Source organism: Monodelphis domestica, chromosome 6 (genome assembly GCF_027887165.1).
Source record: "Monodelphis domestica isolate mMonDom1 chromosome 6, mMonDom1.pri, whole genome shotgun sequence".
NCBI lineage: Eukaryota > Metazoa > Chordata > Mammalia > Didelphimorphia > Didelphidae > Monodelphis > Monodelphis domestica.
The window spans coordinates 74,270,911-74,293,882 of record NC_077232.1 but is presented as its reverse complement, the minus strand read 5'-3'; the positions used below and the strand labels follow the sequence as shown (position 1 = coordinate 74,293,882).

The window sequence follows — 22,972 nt, the reverse complement described above, 5'->3', positions numbered from 1 at the left end:
AGGAAAGGAGGAGAATTTGGACACAAACCCTGGAAGAAGATTCTGGAAGGAGAGAAGGATCTTAGGAGTTTACTGGGTTTAATGGTCTCTCCTGATCTGGCTTTCCTCTGAGCTGGTAAGGAGGATTGTTGCTCTGACATCCCCTGGGAAAGACTAATTTTGTGAAAAGATTAGGAATTCCTGGTTGAAATTTCCTGAAGTACAGAGATCAACCTGTCTGAGATCAACCTATCAGAAACAACTTGGTTAAGGTAAACCCAAGGGTTTTGTTACCTGGGACTTTGGGTTTACCTAGGAAGCCAACCCCAGACTTTGGGTAAGGACTCAGTATATTTGTGAGTCCTGCATCCTCAGCCTTTTAAAGATAATCTATACTATATAGATAGTCAGATAGCTTTTTGAGTTCTAGATAAAATCAGGGAGTGAATAGGAAGGGCTTGAGAAGTATAACATTTACTCTAAATTCCCACCCCACCCATGCTTCCAACCATCCTAATGCCTCCACTCTGAGTTCACACCCCACCCATACTGAACAACCTAATGCCTCTAACCTAAATTCACACCCTACCTCTGATCTTTCTGGCACTATGGGACAACAACAAACCCTCTCCCTCAGTGTGCCCAATTCTTCTCTTTATCATACCTACCCTATTGAGAATGGAGCAAGAAGCCTAGAAACCGAAACAGGCGTACCAAATAATTCAGATAGGCTATTTCCTTTAAGGGAAGTACCCACTTTTAATAAAAATGGAAACTTGATATCTGTAAGATATCATATACCTTTTAGCCCTGAGGATTTAAATAAACTTAAGAAAGATCTTCCATCATTTGAAGAAGAACCAATATTAATTATAAAAAAAAAATTAGGGAACATATTCAGAACTTTTGACCCCACTTGGATGGATGTTGAAAATTTGTTAGAGACATTTTTTAACAAAAAAGAGAAAAAAAATAATATCATTTCTCTGGCTAATCAAAAAGGAGGTAGAAGAGGACATTATTGGCCAACTGCAGATCCACATTAGAACCCCAATGTTGAACTAGATCACACAAAACTATACCAGGTCAGAGAAGCATTATTGACAGCCATGAGAGCATGCTCGGATAGACCTGAAAAATGGTCAAAATTTGAAAGAACTCAACAAGATATTGATGAAACACCCTCCCACTTTATGGACAGACTTATTGTCATAGGAAATACATATATGGACCTTGATTTATCCAGAGAAAGGGACATTAGGCAAATACATAGGTAATTTGTTGAGAATTGTTGTTCAGTGGTAAAAGACTACTTTAAAACTAGCTGTCCTAATTGGGACTCTATGGACCTCGAAGAATTGAGGAGAGTAGCAACCTTTGTTTATAAGGGTCATGTAAAAAGACCTGAAGAACACAATATGTTAGTGGAAGACTTAAAGAAAGAAATTGAAATGTTAAAAAGACAATTGAAAAATAAGGGAGAGACCATAGCCCCTTTGCGGGAATTCACGAATAAATCAGTAACCTGCCACTTCTGTGAGAAGAAGGGCTACAAAATGATGGAATGTAGAACCTTTCTCAAGATTATCGGAAGGAATACGCAGTTTAATAACAACTTTAGAAATAATAACTATAGAAATGATGATAATGGTCATAGAAACCAGAATTTTAGAAATTATAATAATGATTATGGAAATAACTATAATGACTATAGAAATAAGGACTTTAGAAACCAAAATTATAAAAATAGGAATTGGGAAAATAATGACACTGCTCCAAATGAAGAAAATGATAATACCCAACAACTTATAAGAAATGGTGCTCATCCAAAAAATACTCGGTGCTAATGCCCCTCCGGGAGGTGCCCTTCAGGGGGGTGCCCAAGGAACATCCCAAATATAATGAAGGTGGTTCTTTTTAGACTCTATTGATTTTATTGACATTAATTAACCTTTTTCAGTTTTGTCTCCACTCCAAATAGTAGGAAAGAATGAACAAAGAACTTAAAACTATGATTGGAAAATTATGCACTGAGACATTTAAAATAGCCTGAAATTCTCCCTCTGGCCCTATTTTATCTTAGAAGCAGGCCTAGAGGAGACCTGCACATCTCACCATTTGAGATGCTTTTTGGACATCCACCTATACAGGCTAAACCTTTTTCCCCTGCATATACATCACTATTAGGGGGAGATACTACTATTGCTTCCTATATACAGGAATTACAGCACAAACTGCGTGAACTTCATGAATCTGGAGCTGCAGTATAAGCCGGACCACTAGACTTTTCCCTTCATGACCTGAACCCAGGAGACAAAGTGTATATTAAGAATTTCAAGTGTATTGGAGCAACTCAGCCTTCCTGGGAAGGACCATTCCAAATATTGTTAACTACTCCAACATCTATAAAGGTTGGAGAGAGGACTCTTGGATTCATTGCTCACATGTGAAGAAAGCATCTTCTGTTGAGACTGATTGACTGTACCCTATCATATGAATTGGAGATAATAATCCATAGACAAGTGGATGCTGTTTTTCAGGAACGCATTGAATTCTTGATTTTTTTCCTTAATTTTTATTATTGCTTTTCTTTTATTTTGATTAGAATATTTGATTTTTTCTCATTTCTTGTACTAAAGGTACATATAATTACTATTTTTTTTTGCAGTAATACAAGTTCAATATATATATTCTTGCTATAATATCAATGCATACCCAAAGCTTTAAACTATAGGAATCTGTCATTTATTGTTAAAATATTATGGGACTGTGATTAATGTTTGTATCTGATTCCAGAAAATGGGATAAAAACAAGGAGCACAGACTTAACCTGAAAAGTGCCAAAAAGAGCACACAGGTCAAAATGAAACCAATCCATGTGGGATTGATAAACTTCTATGCCAATATGGAAGGAGTTGAAATTAATGTGGTCTTGAGGTTGCGACACTTGACATATGTTAAGTCATAGGACTTCCTTGTATCTACACTCTTTGAGAAGTACTCAGATGTAAACCTCAAAATTCCTTAGACTTATAAATGTTGGAAATTTCACCATTGGGATATTTCATACTTGGAAAATTTCTTACTGATAGTCTATTGGAATGGGAACTCCATTGACATGGGAGGTTCCTTCTCTTCCCTTCTTAAGATTACTTTAGGACAGAAACCCTTTGCTGAACAATGGAAAGGACTTTGACCTATGCTTAAGCATAGAACAGGAATTTCTTTGAGTCTTGATTGATTTTAGAATTGATACAATGGAGATACTTGGAATAAATCTCCACCCTATTCAGTCCTAATAGGATTGAGTAAGGGCTGCAGCCTAGATCAAAATTTAATTATTCCAATCTCTACCATACTCAAGTTAACAGGATTTAGAAAGGGCTGTAACAAAGGAGTAAAGATTTAATCATTTGAAAAATATGACCTTCAACAGACATGTGCAAAAGCCAGAAACCTCTGGGCGGTCCTGGGTTAAGCGAGAGCCTCCATTGACAGGGAAATTGATGAAGAGTGATTGGTAGATGTGAGGACTGAGGGGAGGCAACTTGGATGGTGTCCTTAAAGATAGGAGGGTCTGGAGACTGGAGGTGGTGGAGTTTTTGGTCGGTGTGGTTCCTGGGCTCTGAGGAAGCTTGCTCTGAAGGAAGCTGAAGGTGGGGGCCTCTGAGACTGTTTCTCCATTTTGGACACGTGAGTAATAGGGACTGATCTCTTTTCTTTGCTCCAGCTATCTAAGGGCTTGGGCCTTTTGGCCCAGCCTAAACAGAAGGGGTATTTAAGCCCTATTCCCTTCTCTCCCCTTTCTCTCTCTATATATATCTCTAATTCCTTTCTTGCTCCTATTGTAATTAAACTCCAAAAAAGGCTGACGGCTGACTTGAGTTTTTCATTTAGGAATTACATAGCTGATTCCTTGGCGACCTTAAATTAATATATATCAGTCTTTTAAAGTGATTCCCTTGTAACACAGACAAGTACAAAGTTTGACTATCATGCTGGCTCCCTATATCCCTAAGAATGACAAAAATCAGACATTTCCCTATCAAAATAGAATTCTAATTCTTTTCCTTCTTATATTATGGCAACTTCCTGTAGTCTTGGCTGCAAATGGGTAAATGAAATATTCTTGCATTCTGTCCTACAGACTTGTGGGATAGAAATTACTTTAAACTGGACCTATACAAGGGCCTATTTTGAATTTTTTCCCCTTATGTTTTTGGTTGTGTTTTTCTCTTCTTTTGGTAATTGACTCATATACCCCCATAACTCAATATTGCATCCTAAGCTGAACTGCATGTTTTTAACACCTACTTCAGGGGGGATTGTATTTTAATTTAAATCCAAGATTTTTGATTTTTTGTTTGAGATTGTATTTTTATAAAAATCTAAGATTTTGATTTTGCTCATGAAAAGCTCTTCAAGGAATAAGCTTGCTAACTCCTAAATCCAGAGAATATCCAGAGAATGAACTGTTGCAGAAAGATGCCAGAAAACTCATCACTACATCAAGAAGATCAAGAATGAACTTTGGATATGGTTGATTGAACTGAAGATTGATTGAATATTTATTGTAAATGTACACATTTATGCCAAAAGGGCCTGCCCCTAATTTGGCTTTCTGTCAATGCGCCTAGCAAAACATTGGTTTTGCTTTCTTTCTTTTCTATTTCTCACTCACTACTCTAATTTCCTCTTAGAAAATTGAATATTGTATGCATGTGTAGTTAGAAGTGCGTTTAGGACAACAAGATGATTATGTTAAATGATCAATGGGGAGACTAGTCTCCCAATGATCATCAGGGGGGTTTGTGAATCTCAAAAATTCCCAGACCCTACTTCATAAGATTTGGTTAAGACCATTCCCCATTTTAAACAATGAAGGGCTTGGTGGCTGGCTGAAAAGTCAGTTTGCCAAAGCTGAATTGGAGCTCGGACTAGTTGGAATAGCTGGGTCTCTCTGAACACTAGAATCTTGCTTGGGACAAATCTTGTGGTGAGTGGATTAAAGACTGACTGATCTCTCTTAAAGCTCAGGCCTAGGCCCATTTTCCCATTATTTCCTCTTACTCTCTCTCTCCCTTTCCTTAATTCCTTATTTGTATTAATTAAAATCTCTATAAAACCCAGCTGACTTGGGTATATTTCATATTTGGGAATTTTCCCCTGGCGACCACTTTATATTTTGATTAAAATCAAAACACTGTCTTGAACCCATGTTTCTGCAGTCACAATTTAAGGCAACCACTATTTTAAATGTTATAGTTTATGGCTTCCACTACTTTAATTGTCACAGAAGACCAGAAGAGAGCAATCCCCATGAGGGAAAGCATAGATTGGTAGGGAGAGTTAGAGCTGTGTGGATTTAGTGCCTTATCTACCATTTCCTAACCTCAATAAACTTGTTTTTTCTATAATTACAAGGGTTGTGCGTCACTGGCCCTAGGAGGTTTCTAGTTGGGCTTTTTTCATTTCCCATTCATCTAGGTCCTTCCCATTAAAACTATCTCCTTTTGGAGGTAGTTTTCTCTTTCAGCAGCCTCATCAAAAATATTTACCACATTATATGATGGAATACTATTGTGCTCAAAGGAATAATGATGAACTGGAGGAAGTCCACGTGAACTGGAATGACCTCCAGGAATTGATGCAGAGCGAAAGGAGCAGAACCAGGAGAACATTGTACACAGAGACTGATATGCTGTGGTACAATGGAATGTCAAGGGCTTCTCTACTAGCAGCAATGCAATGACTCCAGACAATTCTGAGGGTCTTATGAGAAAGAACACTATCCACATTCAGAGAAAGAACTATGGGAATAGAAATACAGAAGAAAAACAACTGCTTGATCACATGGTTTGATGGGGACATGATTGGGGATGTAGACTCTAAGCAATCACCCTAATGTAATTACCAACAATATGGAAATAGGTCTTGATTAATGACACAAGTAAAAGCAGTGAACTTGTATGTTGGCTGGGGGAGGGGGGAGGGAGAACAGGAATCATGTAACCATGGGAAAATATTCTAAATTAATTAAATAAACATTTTAATTTAAAAAAAAATTTACCACATCATAGAGGATATCCAGCATCAAATACAAATGGAAAAGAGATTCCTATTATAGGCGCATAGAGTTCAAATTGAAAGTGAATTTAGAGATCATCTAATCCAACTGTCATTTTACAGATAAGAAAACGGAGGCCCAAGTGACTTGCCCAAGATTGCACAGGGGATAAGTAGCAAAGTATACTAAGACAGATGTTTCTGTTTGCAAACAACATTGTGCTGGTTGAATAAAACCCCTGAACAGAGAAGAATCTTCTAAATGAGAACCATAATTAATCAAAAGTGAAGTGTCATCCTTATTTTCTCACTTACTCCACATAACCTAATGTGCAAATATGTTGTTTCTCCTTAGTATCATATCCATCACCAATTAACACGTCTTCAAAATTTTTCCAGATTGACTTTTTTCCCAAACTGTTCCCAGAGATTTCAAACAAAAAATCCAAAGGTTAATTTAACTACGAATTGGGCTTATCTCTTTCTCAAAAACTGAGTTTAAAGTAGACAATAAACTCTTAAGTAGATACAATCACCTCTTAAGGTCACCTCAAATATCCAAGCATTGTGACTTGGATTATAGATTTTTTTTTTAACCCTTACTCTTCCATCTTAGAATCAATACTGTGTATTAGTTCCAAGACAGAAGAGCATTAAGGGCTAGGCAATGGGAGTTAGATGACTTGTCCAAGGTCACATAGCTAGGAAATATCTTAAGTCATTTTTGAACCCAGGACCTTGTCTCTAGGCCTGGTTCTCAATCCACTGAGTCACCTAGCTACCTCCTGACTATAATTTCTTTCTCAAGCTTAGTAAAATCATGTGACCTTTAAAAAAACTATATAAGCACCTCACTTTCTATAGTAATGAGGTGGGAAGTCTCAGATTTTCTGGTCCATTTGTTCCTCTCTGGGAATATATACCCCTCTCATGGTGGTGGCTCTGTGTGGTGTTTCTTTACTATATTCTTCCTGCCCCCATTAAAGATCTGTTATTATAGTGAGTCTGGTAGTTCTGATTTTTTTCAAGTTGACATAGTAGAGGTCCCACCAAGGCAAAAGAACTTCTTGGTACAAAAAAAGGGAGCTTCTACATAGGCCACTCCTATGTAGGTGAGGCACCAGATTCTGCCCTAAATCCACTGACTTTCACCTAAGCTCAGGGTGGAGAATGAGGCCCCCATATGTAGCCTACGCAACAAACCTTCAGCAAATACAAGTTGACATATACTATATTCTATACCAGTGGATGGACAGCTCACCTCTGCCCCGAAGGGGTAAGAGACTTCGTTCTACTTTTACTGACATTACTGTAAGTCCTCATTATCTTGTCTAAATTATTACAATACTCTCCCAATTGGACTCTGTCTCCTTTCTTCCTACTACAATCTTCCATACAGCAAAATGTTTTTCCTAAAGCATATGTTTGACCATGTTACTCTATTCAATAAATTTCAGTGGTTCTCTATTCTAGGATCCAATATAAACAACTTTTAACATTATACTTCTCTCCAGTTTCTAGTCTAGTAATTAAGGTCCACTTAAGCAAAACATAATCACTCACTACACACTCACAGCCTCTCCCCACATCTCCTGTCTGTGCCTTTTTACTTGCTAACTCCTGTCTGAATGTCTTCTTTTCTGGCTCTTGGAATCTTTGGGTTCCTTCAAGACATCTCCAGCACTATCTTTTATGGTAAGATTTAATTGGTCCTCTCAATTGCTGTGTCTTCTTCTCCAGTTAACTAGTACTTGACTTGTAATGTACACGCGGTATTTCCATGACTAGATAAGTTTTTTGAATGCACTTATCCTTGTACTGCCTAGCCTGACACATAGTAGGTACACAATGTTTGTTGATGGGTGGATTGGAAAGAGTGCAGTCTAGCACTTGTACACTGCGAAAAGGCCAAGTGTATATGCAACGTCTGTCATCTATATTATGCTCTCCGGATAGCCAGAGTTCCTAGGGCATGCCTGCCTGTACCTATCCTGCAGACATTGAGGACGGGCTGAAGGAAGGTCAGGGGTTGGACTGTTCTAGGGAAATGGTGCCGTGCTCTTGCAGCTTCAAAGCTTCTCCCTGAGACTAGAAACAGCACTTTTATCAGAGTTCTCGAGTCATGGGAGAACACTTTCTCAGAGGAACAACGGCTGCTGGGCCCCCGGACAGCAGGTGACCTTTGGAAGGAGGAATAGGGAACACAACCGGAAACAGAGACAGGCCGGTTACAATAGGAGCAGTAGAAAGAACACAGTCCGCGCGCGGTAAGAAGGTATCGCGAGAACTGAAGTTTGGTTCCAGGCACATTGTGTGGATTCCACGTCGCCCACGCCCTCACCCCCCGGCCTCTTCCTTTCCACGGCAAAGGATCGTTACGGTTGCCCCCACGTGGAGGAGTGACGACTTTTTCCGTAGGTGGAAATGACTCAGAGACCCATTAATTATCTTGTATTTTCTAATACTTATTAGAACGTCCCCACCGCGGGGGTCTGGGTGATCCCGGAAGCACCGCCCCATTCCCATCAGCCAGTGGGGCCGGTGCAAAGGCGGGAAGCAGCGCGCACGCGGCGGCCCCGGTGGCCCCACCTTACTTCCGGGCGAGACCATTTTCTTCAGCCTCCCCCTTGGTCTCTTTAAACGATGGTGCCTTCCCCGAGCTCTGAGTGGACGTTTCGACCCGGAGGAGGTGGGGCTAGCGACGCTAGGGTACCTGCGTGTCCGGCGGGAGGCCCGCATTGCGATTGGGGCTTCAGACTGCCGCCATGGTGAGCTGGCCTGCGGGCCATGGGGCAGGGGTCGGGGGTCGGGGGTCGCGAGTCGTCCTGCCCCAAATCTGAGGGTGGGGAAGGGAGTAAGCTGCAGGTGGAGCGAGGGTCCAATATAAGCGCGTGCGCACGGAGGCAGGGAGGGGAACGGCGGTGGCAGAGGCAGATAGCCGACTTTTGGGCCGCATGTGTGCGGCCTCCCAAGTGTGGTAGCCTGGGCCTTCCTTCGAGGGCAGAGCAGGACAGGCGAGAAGCGCAGCCTTTGCGGGGGATGAGGTCCCGGGGCTTTCTGGAGGGGTTTCAGAACTCTGCTTTTCGGGACTGGACTGGGACACGTGGAGCAGCATGGGGAGTTGGACCCACGTGGCGGGGCTGGCCTGGACGGGTTAACTTTTTCGGTCACTGAATCGGGGTTTCAAGGACCCCATTTAACACCCCTCCCCCCTATACTCCTAGGTGCTGTTGCACGTGCTGTTTGAGCATGCCGCTGGCTATGCTCTGCTGGCACTCAAGGAAGTGGAGGAGATCAGTCTGCTACTACCCCAGGTAAGCCTGGCTGCAGGCAGGGTGCATTTGGGAGTAGAGGTTCCCTGGGACAACAGCCGCTGCACTGTGATGAGTTTTTAAAATCTGTCAATCCCCTGACCATAGTGATGTGACTTACTCTCTGAGTACGGTGTCTGTCTCAGCCCCAGGAGGAAGGATGGGAGGGTAGTATGAAAAAGGCCTTCTAGAGAAAGCCACGTGCTCCTGCCTCCTGCTTCTTAGATCTTTAGGCCAAGTAGCTTTTGTTTGCAATTCTTGGTGATGGAAGAGGAAGAAAGCATTGGGGAGGAGCCTGTGTCCCTGAGTAGGAACCTATTTTCCCTGAAAATGGGGAGTTTGCCACCTTCCCCTTCTCCAGCAGTGTCCCTAGACACTCTTTACCTTCTCAGGTGGAGGAATGTGTGCTGAACATTGGAAAGTTTCACAGCATTGTCCGTCTTGTGGCCTTTTCTCCATTTAAGTCTGCCCACAGTGCTTTAGAGAATGCTAATGCAGTTTCCGAGGGTGAGTGTCTTTTCCCCTCTTGATTTTTCTGACTTTTTTTAATATGCTGTGCATTTGTAATTTGAAGAAATAACTATTCACAGGTATCCTCCATGAGGATCTCCGACTTTTCTTGGAAACCAACATGCCAGCTAAGAAGAAGAAAGCCTTACTGGGTGTTGGAGACCCCAAGATTGGGGCTGCTATCCAAGAGGAATTAGGTTATCCCTGCCAAACTGGAGGTGTTGTTGCTGAAATCCTTAGAGGTAAGAGTCTAGATAACTTTAGAAATCAGAAGTGAGGGCTGGGACACGGTCTAAGTAGAAGTTTGAATGAGTACTGGATTCCAGTGGTGGAGAGGTACTCTGGGGTGTAAAAATGGAGACTTGAATCCAGAACTCCATTCCCCAGCAGTCCTTGCTCACGTCCCAAAATGCCTTGTAACCTCACCTGGGCCCAAGTCCTGGTAGTGTCTCATTCTACCTGATTGCTTTCAGGAGTTCGTCTGCACTTTCATTCTCTGGTGAAAGGTCTGACTGAGGTTTCAGCTTCTAAGGCCCAACTGGGTCTAGGACACAGCTACTCTCGGGCCAAGGTCAAGTTCAATGTGAACAGAGTAGACAACATGATCATCCAGTCCATCAGTCTTCTTGACCAGCTGGACAAAGACATCAACACCTTTTCTATGCGTGTCAGGTCAGCTCCAGGGAGGGTGGGGCAGGTGTTGGAGCCATGGCTGAATTTTTGATGGCACTCTAGCCCTTCCACCTCCTATTGCTTACCACAGACTGTGTTTTTTCTTTGCACAGACTGTATAGAAAAAGGAGGCAGAGAAACCTTTCCTCTTGTACACCTCAGCCAGGAGCCTGCGTGTGCCCTAGCTGTATTGTGAAAGGGGAGACAGCAACAACTTGGGAATCTGGGGAATTGGGTTTGGGGGACAGGGAGGTGCAGTGGGTAAGGTGTGTTTCTCCATTGGACTGCTGCTTTTCTTTTTTTTTTCTGCTTAAGATCATCTCTGGTTTTTCCAGGGAGTGGTATGGCTATCATTTTCCCGAACTGGTAAAAATTGTTAATGACAATGCCACATACTGTCGCCTGGCCCGGCTCATTGGTAATCGAAAAGAATTGAATGAGGAGAAGCTAGAGGCTCTGGAGGAGCTGACAATGGATGGAGCGAAGGCCCAAGCCATCCTGGATGCATCTCGGTCTTCCATGGGTGAGTGTTTTATTGGAAGTCTTTGTTCAGTCAGTTGTGGAGGAGAATGTTAGGGTCTTTATATTTATTTATCGCTTTTCCAGGTATGGACATATCTCCCATTGACCTGATCAATATTGAAAGTTTTTCAAGTCGAGTGGTGTCTTTATCTGAGTATCGACAGAGTTTGAACGCTTACCTTCGATCCAAGATGGCCCAAGTGGCCCCCAGCCTGTCAGCCCTCATTGGGGAGGCGGTCAGTCATTGGGGTGTGTGTTGGGGGGTACTGTTGCCTTACGGTGCAGCTTCTAGCTTAACTGTTTTCTCCTTCAGAGTTAAGAGTGGGTTTGGTTATGTCAGAACTGGCTGCCCTTCGCCCACATCATTTTTTTTTCTTCCTAGGTTGGTGCTCGACTTATCTCCCATGCTGGGAGCCTTACCAATCTGGCCAAGTACCCAGCATCCACAGTGCAGATCTTGGGGGCTGAGAAGGCACTGTTCAGGTACCAATGTTCAGGTACTGACATTCTGGTGCCAGCTGCTAGGGGGTGTGTCACTGTGATGGCAGCGCTGGGGTACCCTGACCCGAAGGCTTTGTCTCGGTTGTGATGGGTCAGCCCTAGCCTCTGAGTGACCCCCATGGCCCCAAGGAGGGGATGCAGCCTCCAGGTCAGCGACATCTGACTCCTGGCCCCCATGGGAGTTTTGTGGGTGGGGCCGAGGTGGGCAATCATTTTTGGAATTGAAATGGGAGACCTTTGGTAAAATGGTCCAGGGGTAAGGGATTTGGGAATCTGTCCCTAGGAAGCTAACCCTGTACACTTCTATAGAGCCCTGAAGACTCGGGGAAATACCCCCAAATATGGACTCATATTCCACTCAACCTTCATTGGCCGTGCGGCCGCCAAGAATAAAGGCAGAATCTCCCGATACCTGGCAAACAAATGCAGCATTGCATCCCGGATCGACTGCTTTTCTGGTACAGGATTCAGGGCTGAGGGGGAGGGGGGAATAGGGTAAGCAGGAAAAACTATTCCAAGTGGCTTCTGCAATGATGGGAAAATTTTTCGTCAACAGCAGTTCACCTTGTGAGTGTTGAATTTCTTAGTCTGAGCAAAGCTGAGGGTTGAGGGGTTCGGAGATCACCAGGGTCCCCTTGAAGGGTGGGCTACATGATCCTCCTCCCAACAGTATCCTAATCATCTGTTCCCAGAGGTTCCCACAACTGTGTTTGGAGAGAAGTTACGGGAACAGGTAGAAGAACGCCTATCATTCTATGAGACAGGGGACCCACCCCGGAAGAATCTGGATGTTATGAAGGAGGCAGTGAATGAGGTTGGCCCAAGATATATGGTCTACCAGTGGAAGGCATGGGGAGGGAAGGACAGATGGGAGAGCATAGTCTATACCTGTTGGAGGTGATGAGCATCCTTACCCTGACTCCAGAGTGGAGGCAAAAACTGATTTAATGAGCCTGATCCAACATGTCAGGGGAAGTTTATGCTTTAGTGCTGGTTGGGATTTCTGGGAGCTGACAATAGTTTGTCTGGACAGGCTGGGGAAGTGGTTGCAGAGATTAGGAGGAAGCTGGCGAAGAAGGAAAAGAAGCGGCTGAAGAAAGAGAAGAAGCGCCTAGAGGCTTTGGCAGCTGCAGAAAACAGCATTCCTGAAAATGGACAGGTGTGTGATGTATCTGTATATCAGACAGGTACCCTCCACCCATCCAAAAACCCATGGTGGACAATTTGTAATCTGGGGACTGGTTTGGTTCTAAGCATGTCCCCACATTTGCCTTTAGGAAACTGAGAATGGGGAGGAGAAACCAAAAAAGAAAAGAAAACGACAGGAGGATGAGACTGAAGAAGTCCCTGAAGAGATATCCACACCCCCTAAGCCCAAGAAAAAGAAAAAACTTTTAAATTCAGAAGATGGAGTAGCAGCAGACACACCCACTATAGTCAAGAAAAAAAAGAAAAAGGCACAAAAGACTTCTGGGGGCGAGGACTAGAACCCAGGACTTGAGGCTCAGGTGACCACTGGTGCTGTGTGTTCCTGGGCCCAGCACCCAAGGGCCAGGACTGTAATTTCCCTCCCTCACCCCCAATAAAGACATTAACTCACAGAATGCTACCTTGGTTTAATTTATTTCTTCTCCCAGATTTATCAGGATGCTTGTGGGGTAGACAGGCTACTAATGATGGCCTGGGTGAGATCCCGGCAGGTGGCATAGCCACCCATGTCCGGGGTGCGTACCTGTGAGGGAAAAGGGGGTAATAATTTAACCTTAGACCCAAGAGAATTTCTTGGATCTCTTCCTCCCCTCAGGCCCTCCTCCCATTTCTGTTCCCAAAACAAAATTTTTAATACCTTCCCCCATACTGATAGGGGATTGTTCCACCAAAAGCCCCAGGTTAAATTGGGAGGGATGGCACAAAGGATCCTGACTCTGGTCGTGGTTTTTATTGAGACAAAAGCACAAACAGCTGTAGATAAAGAGATCTTGTCCCATGGAATGGAATGGGGCAGAGTTCCTCCAAGTGGTCCATTTTATGGAAGCAGGGGGGTGAGAACAATGGGACTTGTCCAGGGACTCTGGTCAAGGGCAAGATAAGGAAATGGGGAGAGGTTCTAGCCCCCATGAGGGGGGTGCAGGTGGCTGATGACAGACTTGATGAAGTCAGACGTGGTGCTGTAGCCGCCCATGTCCCGAGTCCGAACCTACATCCAGTGACAAAGCCACCAGGAACAAGAAGGGAAAAGATGGCTAGTGAGTGTGGAGGGTGGGCAAAAGAAGGGAGAATGATAATGGAGGGGTGGGAAGGCGACCTGAGGAAAGATGGAAGTGCCAAGAAGAGATGAAAGAATGGGGAAAGAGTTGAGGAAACACAAGAGATGGAGGATGGGGTGAAGGATGGCCCAGAGAGAAGTTGGCATTTATAAGGTTCTTTTAGGTGTACAAAGGAAGTCAGTTAATTTCATCTGATCCTCAGAGCCCACCATTTGGTGGGCTGAGCAAGAAGAGATGTGAGACATGGGAACAAGGAAAAGTATAAGAGCAATCCAAGGGGAAGCAAGAGCACCAGCAAGGTGAAGAGGGGTGAGGGAATAACCAGAGGGCAAGCCAGGATGCTGCTGAGGGGGAGTGCCAGGGTGTGCTTAACCCAGGCTGGGAGCCGGGGAGCCAGAATAGCAACATCCTGGCACTCCTTGGGTGGGCAGGGGAATGACTGCAGAGGGTTAGTTAGCCAATCCATACTCACTTTGCCCATTTTTATCACCTTCTTCACAGCCTCAGCAATCATGTTGGAGTGATACTCCAGGCTGTCCCAGAAGAAAAGAAAGAACTAACTGATGCAACCCCTCCAAACTAGGGGTGTCTCGCTCCCTCACGCAACCTCTGCCCCATGTGGCCTCCCTCAGAGTCCCTCTGTCACACACACACAGTCCCAGGACATACTTGAGGTGCCTCAGCATATTGCTGGAAGATAGCAACATGGCAGTGGGGTTGGCAATATTCCTACCCACAGCTTGGGCAAATGGATGCCTTGCGCCCTGTGGGGGTAGAGTAAAGTTAGAACAATGCAGTGGTGCCAGGGGACCCCAGAGGGAGTCAGTATTAAGAAAAGGTGCCCTTAAGGTCTCACTCACTGTTTCAAAAACAGCATATTCTGCACTGTAGCTTTCACCAGGAACCACGCCTGCACCCCCTACCAAACCTGCAGCTAGGTTGTCAATGATGTTTCCATAGAGATTGGGCATCACGAGCACATCAAACTGGTATGGATTCTGCACCAGCTGAGGAAAGGAGGAGAGAAAGGATGAGAGATGATGGGTGGCAGAGACAAGGTGCACGGGGGAGGCAGAGTGGAACATGAAGTATGGTTGGGGCCACAGGGAGTGGAGAGGGCTGGGAGACACTATACCTGCATACAACAGTTGTCTATGATCATGGTCTCAAACTTGATCTTGGGGTATAGCTCAGCCACCTCCTCACAGCACTGCAAGAATAGCCCGTCACCTAGTTTCCTGGAGGGGAGGCCATGGTCTGAGGTCAGTGAAGCCCCCCAAGCTCACTCACTCATATGACCTTCCCAGGACCCTGAGCCCTACCCCCCCCTCCCCAACTTCCAACTTGTAACTCACATAATGTTGGCCTTGTGCACAGCTGTGACCTTCCCTCGGCCCTTCTTGGTGGCATAGTCAAAGGCAAACTTGGCGATTCGCTGGGACTTAGCACGAGTGACAATCTTCAAACATTCAATCACACCTCTGGCACTCTGCTTGGGCGGAAGGAGCAGTCTTAGACTAATATTAGGTGAGAGGAGGACAAAATATCTGTTCTGTCCCCACTGCAGGACCACAGCCAGGGGACTTATACTCCACCTCATGCTCCAGGGAGCTATATTCTCCTTCAGTCTGCTCACGGATGATCACCAAGTCCAGGTTGTTGTGTCGAGTCTTGTATCCTGGAAGGCTCTTGACATGAACGACATTGGCAAAGAGGTCCAGCTTACGCCTGGCAGAAGGGGGGAAGGTAGTGTTATACAGTGCCACAGCACCCAATATCCCAAGGTCCTGTTAACCTCATACCTGAGCCGCATGTCATAAGAGGCCAAATCCCCTTTGTACTCTGTGTCCATTGGGGTGTGAATTTTTCCTGTGAGGGCACATCCAGAGTGAGGGTCAGTGAGGGTCCCAGGCAGAGGTTGGTTCTCTTGGGGCTAAGAGCCCTCTACCCAACATCCTAGGACCACCCCCTACATCTATCTGAATTCTTGAATCCACCCATCCCTCCATATGGCAATTCACATAGAACGTAGTCAATACCCTACTGTCCTGCACTAGGCAGGTTGGACTAAATACTCTGAAACTCTACAAAATGGTCAGAAATTCTTGTCCTAAGCTTTGCTGACCCAAATAACAGGGTTCTCAATTAGTATGCAGCCTGAAATAATCACCCTGATCTGTAGGGCTCCTATGGGAAAGGGCTCTAAGCAGCAGAGGGAGAAGGGGTCAAGTTCAGCAATATTGGTGTGAGATCCAGTGAACAGATGTGAATGAAGCTTGTTTGTGGAGAGTGGGAGCTGGGAGACAAGGACATACCAATGATAGCAACTTTGTTTTCTTTCATGGAGCTCAGCACTTGCTCTAGCTTCTCTTCTGAGGCCATGTTCTGCACCTCACTCAGATGATGCTCCTGAAACTCCACAGGGACACTGGCTGCCTGTAAGCCCAGAGGTGGGAGGTATCAGTGGGGTAGTTTGTCAGGCCGCTTTGAATCTGTATCTGACCCTTCCTTCTCAACCCCTTCTTACCTTGAAGACTTCTTTGACAGCATGCATGAGCTCAGGTCCCACACCATCACCAGGCAGCATAGTGACAGGGAATGCCCCTTCCACCTTCACATCATCTACCTGTGAGGCACAGAAGAAGGTGGATGGAATATATAAAGGCCTCTTGTGGAATGATCCAATAGACTGAGGAGAGCTGACTTTGAAGGCTGAGGTCAGTGACTTAGGAGTCATGGTCAAGGAGACTGAAGATGACACCTCTGTAGATCAGAGAGGGCTGCAGCTAGAGGATGGAATGCCACGCCAAGTTTGGAAGGCAACTTGGAGAGCATCTAGCCAAGCCCTACCTCTCTCTGGTCAAACAGCAAATAACATAAGAATTTATTTCACAGGATTTAAATGACTCAGGATCTTTTCCTAAAATAATAATAAACAAAGCAAAAACAAAAAAAATGAGTTCCATCTGCAGTGTCTCAAGGTATTTTGACTCCAACCCTTCTAAAAAGTCCCCATTTTCTCTTCCAATCATTCCTCTTTTTTCTCTATAATAGAAAATCTGCTCCTCATTTTCAACCATTTCTTGCAAGGGAAGTATTGTATAGCCTATCTTCTAAGGCCTGGTCAATTTCAGGTTAACTATTAGGCACTAAATGGAAAAGGACCCCTCCTATTTTTGTGAAGATCTAATGTCTCAAGTTATCATGACTGCTGAAGAAACAGATTAGGAGAAGTTCTGTAATTTATATCAGCTCAAAGTCAGTGAGAGGTACACTACCCTTTACAGGGGGTTTCAAATCCAGGGCTCCTGACTCCCAAACCACTATTACCCTTTCCTTTGTACTACAGGGACCTGTACATCCCTGGGATCCAGAAATGACAAAGGCTGAAACAGTTTTTATGTTTATGTAATTTCATCCAAGTCCTGCAAGAAAGGTTTGAGACCTGAGATTTCATCCATACAAGACACCTTGGGAATTAACTGCCTCTACCAATACCACTTAAGCAACTGTTCTGTAACCCAGGGGCTTGGAGAGTCAAACGGGCATTATCCTGGAGCACATGACCAGTGGCATTCTTGGGAACTTGGGTGGTCTTGACTTCAAGGTTCACCCTCCATCACTGTGTCATGTTGCCTCTCACTGTCCCTAATATTTTATGGATAAGGAAATAGGCTTTGAGAAATTAGTCAGTACAAGAAATGGAACCCAAACTCAGCATTTCCTGACTCCAAGTCCAACACTGTCAATCACCAGTGCTTGTTCTAGTGCTGTTATAGGATTATAGAATATATATATATATATCAATATAGATATAGAATTCTAGTGCTGTTATAGGATCCTGGCACACCTGTTTCTGCAAGACTGTTGACAGGGGCAGCCTTGCTGGGATTGCTCCTGTCAGTGCTGGAGGATCAGTGACTCATACCAATTTCTAAACATTGCTCTAACCATTCCTTCTCTTTCCCTAAACTTTGTAACATTTTGTCTTTCCAAAATTCTTGATCTTTTTTTTTTCTTTCTATGATCTCCTTTGCCAATCTCAACCCTATGGCTTCAACTTCTATCACTGTGCAGGTGACTCCCAAATCTCAAGTACTGATTTTACTTCTCATCTTTAATCCTATATCTCAAAATGTCTGAGGGCATTTCTACCTGGAGACCCCACCAGAACCTCAAGTTCAATAGATTCAAAGTCAAGCCAAATTTAGGATGATAGGATTCAGAGTTGTAAAAGACCTTAGAGATCATCCAATTTTTGAAGGAATGGAGGCCCAGGGAAAGTAAGTGACCTTTCCAATGTCATACATGTAGTAAGCATGAGAAGGCAGTCTTGAATCTCAGTCTTCTCACTCAGAATCAGTGCTCTTTCCACTTTACAACAACCAGTTTCCAATCGACCTAAATTTAGTTCAGTGCCTCACAGAGTTAGTGTTTCATAAATGCTTGGCTTAAATTTATTTATTTAATTTAGACTATTTTCCCCATGGTTACATGATTCATGTTCTTTTCCTCCCCCTCCCCCTCCGGAGCCAACAAGCAATTCCACTGGGTTTTCCATGTACCATTGTTCAAAACCTATTTCCCTATCATTACTATTTGCAATATAGTGATCATTTAAAGTCAACAAATGCTTGGTAACTAAAGCTACCTTCTGGATTATTTCTTTCATTGGTACCACCATTCACCCAATCTCTCAAATTGGTATTACCTTCTACTCTTCCCTTTCCCTGGTCTCATACTTTGTTGTCAAGTCTTATCAGTTCTACCTTTGAAACATCTCATGTCCATCTTCTCTATACTTTGATTGCTACATTCCTAGGCCCTTATTACCACCTTTAGGCTTATTGCCTTTAAACACATCTTCCTGATACCCTCAACTCCCACACCTCCAATCCATCCTAGACATTATGCCAAGCTATTTCCTTACACACAAATCTGGTTGTGTTTCTAATCTGCTCAAAATTCTTCACTTGAAGGCTCTTTATTCCAAATTGAAAGTAACAAAAGGCAAGTTACTTATTGAAGAAAAGAATAAGGAAGACTTGGGCATATACCTGCATTACCCATTCACAGAACTTTATTCTTTAGCCAACTAACTGAATGATAATATAGAAGGAATACTAATTAAATCTGTAAATGATACAAAGCTGAGAGGAATGACACACGAGAAAATAGTTGCCATCCAAAATATTTTGATAGGCCAGAATGATGGGTTGAATCTAACAAGATAAAGTTTAAGTGGGATATATATACCTATACTTTTTAAATCATATATCTGTGTTAAAAAAAAACAAACAACCTAAGCAAGTACAGGTTGGTGGAAGTATAGTTCCTATGAGAAAGAGGAAGTAGTTAGTGAACTACAAGCTCAAAATGAGTGTACTATTTAATATGGACACCAAAAAAAGTAAAAGAAACGAAGGAAGAGTTGCTGTTTGGAACATTGTTAGCCTGGAGTAGAGTATATTTAAAAGGGTGCAGGGGGTGGGGTGGGATGGGGTGGGTGTGGGGAGACAGCTATTATTCCTCTCAAGCATCTGAAAGATTGTTATGGGGAAAACTCAGGCAAGAAACTTTTAATACACACTCAAAACATGCTAGGATAGCACTAAATACTGGGGATACAAGAAGAGGAAAAAGTCAGTCCCTGTCCTCAAAGAACTCACAATCAAATGTGATTATTTTGCTTGGCCCTAAAAGGGCAGGAGGAAGAGCCATGTTGCACAAAAGCATATTTTGGCTCAATGTAAGGAAAACATCTCAAGGGAAAGAGCTAAGCAAAATGGAATAGGCTATCCTGGGAGAAGGAAATTCTCATTCCTTAAAGTCTTCAAATAGGGTACAGATGCTGATGACTCCCAAATCTACATCTGGATTAGATGCTGAAGTCTTTGGAAATGGAAAAGATTGTAGTTGGAGCTACAAGAAGAGGGCTCACTATTCTGGCATTAAATGGCTTTTGAAGACCTTTTCTTCAACTAAGGACTTTAATTACTAATATTAAACCTGCACTCACATCCACATCTCCTTTGAGTATGGCCTGGCGACAGAGGATGAAGCTGCCTAATTAAGAATGGAGAGGTTCATCACCAGAGGCTTGGCCACCAGGTATGGAAAGACTTGGCCATAGCAATTCATAACCTTTAATTAATTAATATGCAGAAAGGTTGGTGCAATGGTACCAGAATGACACCTAGGGTTTGTCAACATGGAAATATAGAGATCCCCAGTTTATTTAGTTTGAGTGTAGAAACCCCAGGTTTTGACCTTGTCACAGGAGAGTTTCCCCCTGAGGGAAGGCCCCTCTTCACCAGACAGTGAACTTCCTGGTAGTTTGGGTGGGAACAGCTAATCCCATCCAATATTAAACATCCCTTTTGTCCCAATGGTTTCTTCCCCCTAGGCTAAAGTCCATGACCAAGGTGACCCAGCCCTAGGCTGAGTCTTTCCCTTTTGTGTCCTTTGTGGGGCCCCAGCCCCTCACTATTATTCCTGTCTGGAACTCTTCATTTTCCTTTCTCACCATTGTAAGGTCAATCAACTGTCCCTCTAAACCTAAAGCCCCCAGGTCACCTAGAGTGGTATATACGGTCCCCAAAGTTCTTTTGTTCCTTGGAGTCCATCCTGAGTCGGTGGCACTCCCAGGGGCTGGTGACCAGAGCGTCTTGACTCCGGTGCAGTCTTGGAAATCAGCTCTGTTGTCGTAGTAGCAGCGCTAACCCCTTTTCCCTTGATTAAAGAGTGATTTTGACTATTTAATAGTTCTGTGTTTTTTCTAGTTGACAGGTTCTACAGCGGGGAGGAGTTAGAGGCCAGAGAAAGAAGGGAGGGAGGGAGGGGCCGGGAAGGGATCATTTAGCAAGGAGAGAGCATGAAAACTGTCGAAAGGAATGACCCCCCCAGTGACAGCCCGGGGCGGGGGGGGGGGGGGGTTAAGGGGCTCTTCTCACCGCACTCCGCGGGGTAGCTCGGACAGCAGCCGTGGTCATCAGACCCCTCCAGGTCCCAAGGTTCGGGGTCACCACAAGCGCCTGCAAGGACAGACAAATGGACAGTCCGTGACCTCGATGATACAGGACCGGGAGAGGGCTCCTGGACTGCCAGTCTTTCTTTTCTGGCCCCGCCACCCTCACCCCCATCCCGCTGTCCCTGCTCCACCGGCTGGCGGACTCCTCTCCTGCCTTACCCGGCTAAGCACACGGATTCCAGTCAAGGCCGCCATCTTCTCCGATGCCCCTGGGTTAAGGAGACTTGGGGGAGAAAGTCGTCGCGTCAGTAATGACGTCTAGACCAGAGCCGACGGGGCGGGGAGGGGGGAAGGAAGGGAGAAGGGAGTGGGAAGCGAGAGAAGGTACAGTCACGTGGGATCTAGATGGTAGGAAGGGAGGAGGGAGAAAGTACAGTCACGTGGGATCAAGACTAGGAGAAGGAGCTGACTCACCTCCCTCCAGCGGATCGAGGGATTGTTGAGTCTCGATTCGCAGATTAACGTCTCTGGTGGAGGGAGTGAGTGTCGATTCATAGATTGGAGTCCCTGGTGGAAGGAGTGTCGATACATAGATTGGCATCGAGTGTCGATACATAGATTGGCCTCGGCCTTGACCTTTCTGGCTCGTTCCTCGCTGGAGCGTGCGTAGACTTTAGAGCTGGAAGGGGTATTGTAGAGCATCTGGCTCCCTCTCCCCCTGTTACAAATGGTGAGACTCCGGCCCAGGGAGGGGAAGCGAGGTATAGAAGCCTGGGAGCTGGAAGTTATTTATATAATAATTTAAGGTTGCAAAGCCTCTTAAGTCCCTTGAATCTCCCATCGGCCCAGAGAAGTGGTTGCCATTGTGATCTCCAATTAACAGATGGGGCAACTGAGGCAGATAGCGCTGAAGTGACTTATCTAGAGTCATGGAGCAAATAAATACCTTAGGCTAGATTCAAACTTGGGTCTTCTTGACTTACAAGCATTGGATGTATGCTTTGGACCTGTTGAAAGCTTGGGGTGCCAGTGCGTGTGTGTATGTGTGTGTAAAAGCTCTTTGCAAACTAAAGTCCTGTAGAGCTAGACGGGAGGTCCTTGAGTGACTGCTTAAAAGTTTAGTCTTTATTTTGTGACCTATAGGGAAACAAGAATTTCTCATCAATGAAAAGATATGTTGAAAATAATATTTTGAGACAGGAATTCCTGGGTTCAAATTTGACCATATATTTCCTAGCTCTCTGAGCAGGTCACTTAATACCTTTTGCCTAACACTTACCACTCTTCTACCTTGGAACTAACACAGTTTTTATTCTAAGGTGGGAGGTAAAGGTTAAAAAAAATGAATGAATGAGGACAGCTAGGTGGCTCAATGGATTGAGAAGCAGATATAGAGATGGGCAAATCACTTATCCCCCCATTGCCTAGCCCTTACTGCTCTTCTGTCTTGGGGACCAATACACAGTATTGATTTTAAGATGGAAAGTAAGGATTAAAAAAAGTAAAAACAAAAATTATATTTGTGGTAATGCTGTTTCATAATGGTAAAGTTTACAAAGTGACTCCTTCACAACAACTCTATCAGGTAGGAATTGAAAATATTGCTTTACCCCATATTACATACGAAATACTGATGCTCAGTAAGGTTTGGATGTTCCCTAGAGCCTAGGGCAGAATATTATACCGGAATGCTTAAGAAACATTGTTGAATTGAGTTATTATTTGCTCACTGTCATGCAGTTCAGAGCCGAGCCTTGAAACCTCATCTTTTAACTCCAAACCTAGCACTTTCCCCTTTATACCATAATGTGGTGGGCACAGTCTTTAAATTCAAGGAGTGTTCGAGAGAGGAGAGCAGAGGATTGAATAAGGAGCGTGAAGAAATATCCACATTTGGGGGATCAGAAGAGATTGAGAATGTGAAGATGAGGTTCTGCTGCCCAGGAGATGGAGCCAACAGCTTGCTGATCTTAGTATCTCTGAAGTCTAGATGTATGTGTGTATGTGGTGTTAGTGGAGGTGACATGATAGGAAGTTGTGGTTAGACAGAAACAGCTTTGAATATGATATCTAGAAAAATAGAGCAGCTCTGAGTGATAATGAGATCCTTGGTGAGGCAAAGGCAAGGTCAGGGCTGGAGTGAGGGGAAGATGGAATAAAAGTATTCATTGAAC

At 44.2% G+C, this 22,972-nt stretch overlaps 2 protein-coding genes and 3 non-coding genes across 11 annotated transcripts; 4 read left to right on the top strand and 1 right to left on the bottom strand.

The window, feature by feature from the left end:
- Positions 1-8,686: 8,686 nt before the first annotated feature.
- Positions 8,687-13,165, top strand: NOP56 (NOP56 ribonucleoprotein). Of its 3 annotated transcripts, none has more exons than XM_056803594.1 (12): positions 8,688-8,813; positions 9,270-9,359; positions 9,749-9,863; positions 9,947-10,108; positions 10,340-10,538; positions 10,652-11,061; positions 11,145-11,296; positions 11,443-11,543; positions 11,871-12,019; positions 12,254-12,375; positions 12,595-12,720; positions 12,839-13,165. In XM_056803594.1, exons 1-12 carry the CDS (start codon positions 8,811-8,813, stop codon positions 13,046-13,048), a joined length of 1,839 nt encoding a protein of 612 aa, XP_056659572.1. In that variant the 5' UTR covers positions 8,688-8,810; the 3' UTR covers positions 13,049-13,165. The 3 variants fall into 3 exon arrangements, 2 of the variants coding, with proteins under 2 accessions (XP_056659572.1, XP_007496986.2); XM_007496924.2 differs by having other exon boundaries at positions 8,689-8,813; positions 10,874-11,061; XR_008913093.1 differs by lacking the exons at positions 12,254-12,375; positions 12,595-12,720; positions 12,839-13,165 and having other exon boundaries at positions 8,687-8,813; positions 11,443-11,709; positions 11,871-12,008.
- LOC130455286 (small nucleolar RNA SNORA51) lies at positions 10,608-10,748 on the top strand. The gene has a single exon (XR_008913205.1). It is a non-coding gene; the product is annotated as a small nucleolar RNA SNORA51 (small nucleolar RNA).
- LOC130455274 (small nucleolar RNA SNORD56) lies at positions 12,087-12,157 on the top strand. The gene has a single exon (XR_008913193.1). It is a non-coding gene; the product is annotated as a small nucleolar RNA SNORD56 (small nucleolar RNA).
- Positions 12,454-12,521, top strand: LOC130455273 (small nucleolar RNA SNORD57). Its single transcript, XR_008913192.1, has one exon. It is a non-coding gene; the product is annotated as a small nucleolar RNA SNORD57 (small nucleolar RNA).
- Positions 13,166-21,346, bottom strand: IDH3B (isocitrate dehydrogenase (NAD(+)) 3 non-catalytic subunit beta). Of its 5 annotated transcripts, none has more exons than XR_008913094.1 (13): positions 21,018-21,175; positions 20,782-20,862; positions 16,356-16,454; positions 16,144-16,264; positions 15,631-15,697; positions 15,424-15,556; positions 15,184-15,317; positions 14,964-15,066; positions 14,689-14,835; positions 14,498-14,592; positions 14,301-14,361; positions 13,408-13,758; positions 13,166-13,293 (listed from the first exon to the last, which is right to left on the bottom strand). XR_008913094.1 is itself a non-coding variant. In XM_056803597.1 (13 exons), the coding sequence occupies exons 2-13, from the start codon at positions 21,051-21,053 to the stop codon at positions 13,669-13,671; spliced, it is 1,167 nt and encodes a 388-aa protein (XP_056659575.1). In that variant the 5' UTR covers positions 21,054-21,081; positions 21,273-21,346; the 3' UTR covers positions 13,166-13,668. The 5 variants fall into 5 exon arrangements, 4 of the variants coding, with proteins under 4 accessions (XP_056659575.1, XP_056659576.1, XP_056659574.1 ...); XM_056803597.1 differs by adding an exon at positions 21,273-21,346 and having other exon boundaries at positions 13,166-13,758; positions 21,018-21,081; XM_056803598.1 differs by lacking the exon at positions 13,408-13,758.
- Between the last annotated feature and the right edge of the window lie 1,626 nt (positions 21,347-22,972).